At 32.3% G+C, this 10,406-nt stretch overlaps 1 protein-coding gene across 2 annotated transcripts; it reads right to left on the bottom strand.

Annotated features, from left to right (window-relative positions):
- Window positions 1-380: 380 nt before the first annotated feature.
- Window positions 381-7,460, bottom strand: LOC131523352 (L-threonine 3-dehydrogenase, mitochondrial-like). Of its 2 annotated transcripts, none has more exons than XM_058749685.1 (9): window positions 7,324-7,460; window positions 5,469-5,643; window positions 5,215-5,257; window positions 4,922-4,992; window positions 3,918-4,067; window positions 3,661-3,833; window positions 3,339-3,429; window positions 2,292-2,561; window positions 381-1,551 (listed from the first exon to the last, which is right to left on the bottom strand). In XM_058749685.1, exons 2-9 carry the CDS (start codon window positions 5,632-5,634, stop codon window positions 1,412-1,414), a joined length of 1,104 nt encoding a protein of 367 aa, XP_058605668.1. In that variant the 5' UTR covers window positions 5,635-5,643; window positions 7,324-7,460; the 3' UTR covers window positions 381-1,411. The 2 variants fall into 2 exon arrangements, with proteins under 2 accessions (XP_058605668.1, XP_058605667.1); XM_058749684.1 differs by having other exon boundaries at window positions 5,469-5,640; window positions 7,324-7,454.
- Window positions 7,461-10,406: the final 2,946 nt, after the last annotated feature.

The raw sequence follows: 10,406 nt of genomic DNA, 5'->3' as shown, positions 1-10,406 counted from the left end.
GGTGTCTCTAACCTCATCAGGCATTATAGGAGAACATTTAGAGCTGTTAAACTGGCAAATGGAGGTTTCAAAAAGTATTGAATAAAAGGGTGCCGTTAATTGTGGCCAATGTGTATTAGAGAAAAACATTTATTTAATAATGATATTTCCACCCATTTTAAATTATTATTATCCAATGAAAGGTTAGAGTTTTGTGAATGTTTTAAATAAAAGATCAAAAGGATTAACAATGCAGATTAATTGTCACAGCCTTCTTTGATCATATTTACCAAGGGTGCCGATATTTTTGGCCAAGACTGTATCTCTTTAAGATTGTATCAAATGAAGAAGACAAAGTGATTCTCAAATGATTCTTAAAAATTTATTCAATAATCTTTTGCTGGCATAACATTAACAACTAAATCAAACATCAAAGATACAGAAATATATATTGTGTAGTTACATATGTCAAGTCTTTATAATTAGATCAAATGTTCCCTCAAGTACAAAAAAATCAAATTCAGGTATGTAAGCACCATGATGAGGTTATTAGGTTATTTTAATAAAACCAAAAGAAATAACACCATATTTAGGATTGTTGTTTTATAGGATATTGCATTTCTTCCATAAAATCTTTTAAATACCACTACCACTCTAAAATTTGGAGTCTGTAAGATTTTTATACTTTTGAAATCAGTCTGAAATTATTTGTTAAAAATATATTAAAAACAGTAATAATGTGAAATATTAGGTAACACTTTAGTATGGGGACCAATTCTCACCATTAACTAGTTGCTTATTAGCATGCCTATTATATATTTGCTGTTTATTAGTACTTATAAAGCACATATTCTGCATGACCATATTCTACATCCATAATTCTACCCAATACCTAAACTTAACAACTGCCTTATTAACTATTAATAAACAGCAAATTAGGAGTTTATTGAGGCAAAAGTCGTAGTTAATGGTTTGTTAACAGCGAGAATTGGACCTTAAAATAAAGTGTGACCAAATATTATTACAATTTAAAATAAGTCTTTTCTTTTGTAATATATTTTACAATGTAATTTATTTCTGTGATGGTAAAGCTGAATTTTCAGCATCATTACTCCAGTCTTCAGTGTCAAAATAAAATTAATTTCCTTCAAGATTAAAATTATTTTAAACTGATTGCTACAGAACAAAGATATATAATCAGGAAGGTTATTAAATTATTAAGCTGATTGAGGAGAATAAGGATATAATTGAACCCTGTAAATCTTTGGTTTACTTCACCAGGAAAAGTGTGCAAATATGTGCTACATATGGAAAAAGGAAGAATGTTTTACCTTTATTAATCTCATACGCTACATAGTATACTGCAGAGCCCAATTACCATCCATTCCCTTAGGTCCCAAACTAAACTCAGACATATGATGGCAGATGGTGTTTAGCTGGCTCGAACCATTCTGAAGTTTGAGCCAGAAAAGTTCAGCATCGTCTGAACCAGCTCTGGCAAATCATAGTTGTGTTTCCAGCCCCAGTCACTGCGGGCATTGTTGTCATCAAAGACCATTGGCCAGCTGTCAGCTAGAAGAAATAACACAGAAACTATTTGGAATGATAAATAACGAAAGTGGGATAAAATTACATCATCTGCTAAATGTTTTTTTTTTTTTGTAAAATATAATGTAAATTATTTGGCAATGCATGATCAGAATACATTGCAATGCAGTCCAATACATCATTTTTTCAACAATGGATGCTCTGCAGTGAATGGGTGCCGTCAGAATGAGAGTCCAAGCAGCTGATAAAAGCATCACAATAATCCACAAGTAATCCACACCACTCCTGTACATCAATTAACGTCTTGTGAAATGAAAAGCTGATTTGAATTTAAAACAAATTAACAAATCATTGAGACACTTTAAAATTTAAACCATTGTTTCTAGCTAAAATATCCAGAGTCTATAATCCATAATAACGCTTCCTCCAGTGAAAAAATTAATCCACTGTTGTCCTCTCACATCGAAATCAACCCACATATTTGTTTAGAGCTGTTTTAGACTGTTTTATCTTTTAAAAAGTGCTTGATCTGTGCATATTTCTCTCCTGATTCAGACCAGATAACTTTTTCACTAAAAGCAATATTATGGATTACGGAGCTTTTGCAGCTTTTCACTTCACAAGTCATTAGTTGATGGACTGGACTCATTCTGACGGTACCCATTCACTACAAAGTGATGTAATGCTACATTTCTCCAAATCTGATGAAGAAACAAATTCATCTACATCTTGAATGGCCAATGACTGATGTGTTAGACTCTCACCAATGGCTTGTCGAACTGGGTCAATCTCATAGGTGACCTGCAGGTCTGGCAGGTGCCTCCTGATTTCTTGTACCAGCTCCTCTGGAGTGAAGCTCATGCTGCTGATGTTGTACGTTCGCATGGAGAGCGTCTCAGCAGGAGCTTCCAGAACCTCCAGTGTGGCTCTCAGACAATCATCAATGAACATCATGGGGAGTCTCGTGTCAGGCCTCAGATTACACACAAATTTACCTGTTTTCACAGCATCGTGGAAGATCTGAACAGCATAGTCTGATAGAAGAGACAGAAAAAATGGAAGCAAATGGTTTACATAGATGCATTAACACAGGTATTTTAGTATTATTTACTATTATAGTAGTTATTAATATTTTAGTTAGTCATTTTATTATGTGCTTCAATTGTGCCATTTTTATTAGTTTTTTTCTATTTCTATTTATTTTTATTACAGTTAGATGTCAAGGCAACATTTTCTTTAAAGTTTTTTAGGTTTGGGTTTTTCATCGAATATTTGTGAATTTATTTCAGCTTAATTGAAATATTTCATATTCTTAGTTTACAATAACACATGGCAACATTTATAATTTTGTTTTACATTTTAATTTTTCATCTAATATTTCTATTTTATTTCAGCTTTATTTTACTTTGGAATACTTTTAGTTTACAATAACAACACATGGCTACATTTCTGTCTTTCATCTAATATTTCTATTTTATTTCAGCTTACATTTTTCAACTTTTTTTACATTTTAAGCTTAATTTTCATTTTTAATACTTTACAATAACAACACACAGCAACATTTTCTAATTTCTAAATTTAAGTGTTTGATCTAATATTTTTAGCTTTATTCAAATTTTAATAGCTTTAGTTTCCAAAAACACAAGGCAACATTTTTAATTTTCTAATATTTTATTTTAGCTTTATTTACATTTATAATAGTTTTAGTTTACAGTAAGAACACGGCAATATGGTCTAATTTAAGTTTGAATTCTTTTTTTTTTTTAAGTTTAAGTTTTTCATCTAATATATTTAATTTTCTTTCAGCTTACCTGTAGTTCCTCCACCAGGTTGAGAGTCTGCAGAAATGATTCCTGGGTATCTGAGACAGCGGAAGTCAAGACCATACCTGTGATGGTAATACTGTAATACACAATACAGAAATGTAAAGACTTGAATAATGCATCACAAAGCTGATACACTGCGAAAAAGAAAAACAAAGCTAGAAACATTAACATGCATTAGGACCTCATGAAACAGTTTTGCGTATTTGTAGATGTATTTCCTACTGCCTACAGGTACATATCAGGCTTGTACTCTAATTTTTTTCATTTCATATAATGCTAAAATTAGTTCTCTCAAAAGCATACTGACCTCTCCCATTAGCTCAGCATGGACCTTGGACACTCCGTAAATGGTTCGTGGGCGCTGGATGCACAGATCCGGGGTTGGGTTACGAGGGGACATGGGGCCAAAGGCTCCAATAGTGCTGGGGATGAAGAGACGGAGCCCATGTTCTGCTGCGACGTCAAGAACATTGTGTAACCCTAAAGATGAGGAAACAAGACAAGAAACATCAGTGTACCTTACCACTGAAAAGAGATTGAAGATGACTGACCTCGGTGACTAACCAGTGATGTTGACGTCACGAGCGAGGGACACATTGGCCTCTCCGACTGCACTCAGTAGGGCGCTGTAGTGTATCAACCAGGAGATGCGGTTGTTTACAACAATCTCACGCAAGTTCTTGTAGTCCAAAATGTCAGAATATATAAAGGGACCTGAGGTGAGTCCAAAATTAATATAAAAATAAATAAATAAAATTAAAAACAAATAATATGCATATAAATTATTAACATTTATATTGTGTTTATATATAAATAAATATTCTAAAAGGAAAATACATTCAAATTTAAAATATAGACCAATATATTCTATAACTATAATTTTAAACAGTTTCATGTACATACAACATTTTTGGAGAAAAATTATGACTAAAATGTCACACCACGAGTGAATAGGAAAAGTAAACATTTGTTTAATTAAATGAAAAAAATAAATAGAAATAATTAAAAATGTAAAATAATAACAAAGATTTTAAAACAGGCATATAAATATGTGTATTTATTAAAAGCATTTTAATTTATTTTTGCAAATTTCATTATATATTTAAAAAATGAAATATTCATTTACATATACATATATTAATATATATTTAAAAAATAAAATATATTTAAATTCAAAATGCAGATCAGTTTATATTTATGAACTCATACATACATATATCACATTTGTAGAAGAACTGTGACTAAAATGTGCATATACTTACACATATATGTTCAATAAATAAAGGTTTAACATTTACAATTAAGTGCCAAAATGTAAATGTATATTATAAACATTTTTATTTCTTTTTGTAATTTTATTTCATTATATATTTTATTTAAATATTCACATTTACAGAGAATCATTATATTAGTAAATATTCTAAAAATAAAATATATTTAAATTCAAAATATAGATCAATATATATATTTTATAAATTCTACATGTACATACATCACTTTTGGAGAAGAAATGTGAAATGTTTCAGTTTCTAGGATGCTGTCCACTGCGTGAATATACTGACACTCACCACTTTGGTAAACATGAGCTGGAGGTTTCCTGATATCAGACAGAATTACATTATATTTTCCAAACTGCTTCCTGTATGAAAAGGGAAATATGCAAGATTTTTTTCTGGAATGTCATGCATAAAAATTCCTTACAGCCTGACAGATATTACTGTGACAACCCTAGATTCTGTAGTCAGCAAACAAAGAGCCAATCAGAAACAGCCCCTGCCTGTCTGCCTTACACATGGTGACACCTGGTTGGTTAAAATGTCATAGGGGCGGGGTATTCAGTGTGAAAGCGCTTCGGTCTCACCTGAGCAGTTTGGCAAGCCCTACTCCCAGCTGACCCAGACCTCCTGAAATAAAGAACAGACAGAAAATATGATTAAATCTCATCATCAGTGATGTGTTGCCATGGAGACTACGTTTCATGCTTCAGAATGTGGTAACCAGGGAAACATGGCATCTAAAGGTTTATATAACATCCATTTAGGCCTCAAATCATCATAAAAAAGACAATCTTTAAAAAGAGGATTACACAATATCACTTGTCTCCTGCTCTCATACCGGTAATGAGGACTCTGGGATGATCAGATTCAGAGAAGGACACTGAGTGAAAACTGGCATCCGATGCGACTTGGCGCGGAGAGAAACTGACACCGCGAGATAAAACAGCGAGAGGCTGAAAGCCACAGACTGCTGCCAGACCTCTCACGGCTCTCACACAGGACATCTTCTACTACTGTCAACACAAAGAGATGAATAAAGAACATCATTATCCACCTTATTTTTAACCTAAGAGCAGCGCTGCCATTTCTAAGCTTCCGGGTTCATTCACTTTCAGTTATTTTAGCTGTACAATAACAGTCCGTTATGCTGCTTGATACTGCAAACTGGTGTGTTTCATAATGACTTTAATTCATTATCATAATCATAAACGAATTGCAAAATAAGGCAGATACAGAGAAATGCACATCTCAGGAAAGTAGGCTAATGGTCTATGACAATGTATTGTGTTTTGTGTATTTGTTAATGAGAGATTTGTGGACACATTAATATTTTTTGATTTGTGAAGTAAAAATGATAGTTTTCATTTTGAAGTGAAAATATTAAGTTAGACTCGGAATTGACACAGAAGGCCCTGATTGCCATTTTACTATTTTTAAATGTACTTATTTAAACTGCTTATTACAGTTTCTTATTACGTCTCAGACATCTTCACTTTTCATTAAAGCCTAGGACAGCTGAGTGAAATCAATCGGTTTGAATTCATAGTGTTGGCATACTGACACATCTTAAATTAAAATATGAGCAATTAACTAAATATTCTGTAAGTCATAGAATAAATGTAGCTTTCAAGTGAATTCTGCTTTGTCTGTAATCAGTTATTCAACTAAATTGTCAAAATACAATCTAAACAGAAGAGCCGATTCAGTATTTTGCTGTAAAGACACTTTAATGCATTTAAATATTAATAAGAATTCAGTAAAAAAAATCATTTATACATTCTGTACAACAAGTAATGGGTAAGACGGCCTCTTTGAACAAGTTTACATTTTGTATAATGACAACTAAATTGCTAAATGTTTTTGTTTATTTCTTCTCTAGTAGCACATTGGCTGATGCATCATCATCATCCTGCACATGCTAAACTTACATCTTACTTCTAAAACAAGTTTTAATGTGGCCTCCACATAAGACAATAAGCTCAAATCTGTTAGTTTGACCAAAACTCAAGCCCTGGGGCATTAAAGTGCCTTCTCTGAAGAAACACCCCGCTGCTGCCACCTTCTGTTCAAGGCTATAACACTTCATTAGCAACCAAAAGACCAAGGTATAAACTCCTTTCGGTTTATTACTACCACCACACGTAGTTTAAACGTAACTTCTCGGCACTTATAAAGTCACATTACTTACTTTCTAGTCAGATCTGAATCTGAAATAACTTGTTTAAAAGACACAAGTTAAACTGAATTGAGTTGCATGAAGGTCACCAGTGGTGACTCTCTTGGTCACAGCAGCGTGATTGTTCATTGATCGGGATTGATCCTCATCTTGGAAATTATTTAAATCCCCGGACAGATTCTTCTTCTTTTCTTTTCTTCACTTCACAATTATTATTAATAGTATGTTTCTCCTTACACTACGACACTAAAGCAGTGACACACTGATTTATTTAGCCATCAACACCAGAACAAACAGCCTTTGTTGTAACGACACGCAGTCAGTGATGACTGCACTTTTGGTTGCTACATGTATCGCTTCTGACTCGGAGTCTGTTACAGTGTGTCAGTCCGGCGGGAATATCAGAGGCTCCGGATTCACGCGCTGTTACACTGGAACATTCCTGCAGTATATCACCTCATTCGTTCAGAATTAGGCTATAAAGTATACATAGATAAGAGAATATTGATTTACTCACCGCCCAAATGTCTAGGATAAAAGGGGAAATAAACAGGTAAAAGACCTGTGTGCTCTTACTTATGCAACTACATAGGAGTTGCAGAGGATCAGGTGTAAATGTCTTTGACAGGACTGACCATCAGTATTGCATCAGCTACAGGTCTCCCATAGTGAGCGTGAGCCGCTGACTGCTGTGATTGGTCAGTCAGCCCGAGACACGCCCACTTTACATTCTATACATTGATTACTTTAGTAAATTAGCTTCGTTTTGTTATTATAGTGGCCTCAAAACTTTTAAAGTCACAGTCAAATGTAATTTAATATAACATTTAAAAAATAAAAATACAAAATTTTAAGTCAAAGGAAGTGACATTTCAAGTACTTTTCTCTTGCTTTAATATGATCTGTATTCAGAATTTATTGTAATTAGTTCATAAGTTCAATATTTTAAACAACATATATTGTCAGATCAATAATAAAAATAAATAAATATAAATGGGTTTTCTTTTTCTTGTAACATTATAAATAGTTTGAGAACTACGTCTTTATTTCAGCTCTATTTGTATGATGAATATGTGACATTTAATTTTTACTCAAATGATATATATATATATATATATATATATATATATATATATATATATATATATATATATATATATAAACTTTGGTACTTGAATTCAGCATTATAATGTAAACCAGAGCAATAATGAACACAAATAATCTTCATTATGAATGACGACTGATGATAGTATTTTAGCTTCTTCTCAGACAGAAGACTCAGAGAGGTTATTGTGCTCAGACCATTTATTTAGTCTAAGTGAATCAATTCCATGTCTTCCACAAGGAGCCAGTGGAAATTTCCTCTGTTTGTCTTGTATTTAACTAGCAAGAGTACTACAGAATCTGAACATCTATTCTTCATTAAAGGGTTTATTTATATAAAGTGTTGAACTCAGTGAACCCTTGAACATGGACTGTGTGTCACCGTGACTTGCTGGAAGACTCGTAGGGCTTGTTTCCAAAGGACTTTTCCCACACCTACATGACATTTAGCACCCAAACAGGCTTGAGGGAATTTTCATGAGTCACATTCCTCATTCTTTCCCCACTCACTTGCAAAAGAGTAACATCCTTGAAACAAAAACCACACCAAATATGAACCAAACTGTTACACTGATTATTGGAAATATATTTATTTATAATAAAATGATATTAAATAAGACAAAATGCATATCAATGATCATTACTCCATGAATTTTGAAAGTGAAAATAATGCTATTTTAATACAAAAAACCCCACTATATATATATATATATATATATATATATATATATATAATAAAATCTTAATGGCACACCAAAAAGCAAAAAATCTGAAAAAATTATTTGTAATAAAAAATACATTATTAAATAATATATTTAAAATATATCTTTATATGAAATTAGAACATATATATATATATATATATATATATATATATATAAATGATCATTTCTAATTCATTTTAAAAGTGAACTTTTATGTTAATAAAATAATTTGTAATAAAATAGTAAATTATGAAACAATATATTTAACAAATGATTATATTTTAATATATACTTATTTTAAATGAGGGAAAAAATGCAAATTAAATATATTTAACACATATATACTATTGCTACGACCCTGTTTAGGGACCAACATAAGAATAAGCCATTCTAAAACAACAAATACCACAGTGGCCAGGACAAAAAGTTGAAGTTTTATTATACAGGTAAAATAACATGATCAAAAATCGAAAACAACAAGAAATGTACTTAAACATAAATAAATCATAAATAAGGACTGAGCTAACTAATTTAAACTGCAACTTACTCAAGAGTAAAGAAAACTTCCTATCTCCCGAGGCAGAAAAACACAGCAAAAGTCTTCCGGGTCAACTCACTTACCTATGCTTTCTATGTACTCTATAGTAACTAAACAAGCAATCACTCATCATCCTAAACAAACGAGAATAAGGAAAAACAAGACCAAAAGCTAACACAAAATCAGAGTTCCCAGGGCAATCGACCACTGAAGTGCCACCAGCAGCTCTTAAATAAGCAGAGGCCTCAGGCGATTGTAATAGTCTCCGCCCCCATCCAATTAGCAGCTGCACTCAGGAAAGAAAAAAAGGAAAGAAAGAGCAGGTGCTCGTAACACTATTAATATTTATACATTGTGTGAATATTTTAATAAAAAAAAAATTTTGTCCATCTTTCAAGAATCAGTGATTGCAGTCTTACTATATGTCTTGTGCATACTGAATCAACGTCGTGTCTTTCAGGGCATGAGCATTTGTGTGCCGCAGTCATGCAGGAAATATACATTTATTGTCTGCTTCAATAGCAGCACATGAAAGCAGCCCAGAACTCAAGGGATCTGCAGGCAATTATCTCACTTGTAGTATTCACTGCCCCTACAGTCACAACATTAGCTTTCATAAAAATTTCATGCCCTTTTGCTTTTGCATTTAGTAGCTGTTCTGTTTGGTTCAAACGCGCTGCAGAGTCTCTCTTCTGAACAGGGAAGCATATGTGCTTTTCAAATCATGTTTTGTGTAAATGGGTTTTGCTTTTGCAGTCAGGAAGAATACTACACTCTCTGAACTGTTTTGTATCTGTCATTCCTTCTACCTATTTTCGGTTTTACATTTACATTTATTCTTTTATGCAAAACATTTGAAATAAAACAGCCGAGTTCACAGTGTCCACTACAGCAACAATGCAATGCTTTTGACTTGATCTTACATTTGCAAAGTGATGAATGAACTGGAACTAATTACAGATGCAAATTTTAATCTCTTTTTAAATTCTCAAGAAATTTTACTCTAAATATATTTAAAACAACTGTATGTTTTGTATCTTGAAATATCAAAATTATTGGTACACTGACTTGTAATGGAGCGAATTCCACTCACTTAACTGTAGGGGGCTCTAAAGTAAATACACAAAAATACACAAAACTACATACAGTTGCTTTAACATTATAGTTTTTGTTAATTAAATAAATAAAAACCTGCAACAAATGAAAAAAAATCAATTTGTTGATTTTAAACAGGCTACTAAATAAATAAGGTAT

Source organism: Onychostoma macrolepis, chromosome 17 (assembly GCF_012432095.1).
Source record: "Onychostoma macrolepis isolate SWU-2019 chromosome 17, ASM1243209v1, whole genome shotgun sequence".
Classification (NCBI taxonomy): Eukaryota; Metazoa; Chordata; class Actinopteri; order Cypriniformes; family Cyprinidae; genus Onychostoma; species Onychostoma macrolepis.
This window is presented reverse-complemented; position numbering and strand designations above follow the sequence as displayed.

Bases quoted from the DNA above. Each gene is read 5' to 3' on its own strand.
- LOC131523352 (XM_058749685.1), bottom strand. From the start codon at position 5,634: ATGTCCTGTGTGAGAGCCGTGAGAGGTCTGGCAGCAGTCTGTGGCTTT. The intron at 5,258-5,468 runs GTATGAGAGCAG...TCTTTATTTCAG, and splicing joins TCCCAGAGTCCTCATTACCG to GAGGTCTGGGTCAGCTGGGA. The intron at 3,430-3,660 runs GTCAGTATGCTT...TGTGTATTACAG, and splicing joins ATGCTGAGCTAATGGGAGAG to TATTACCATCACAGGTATGG.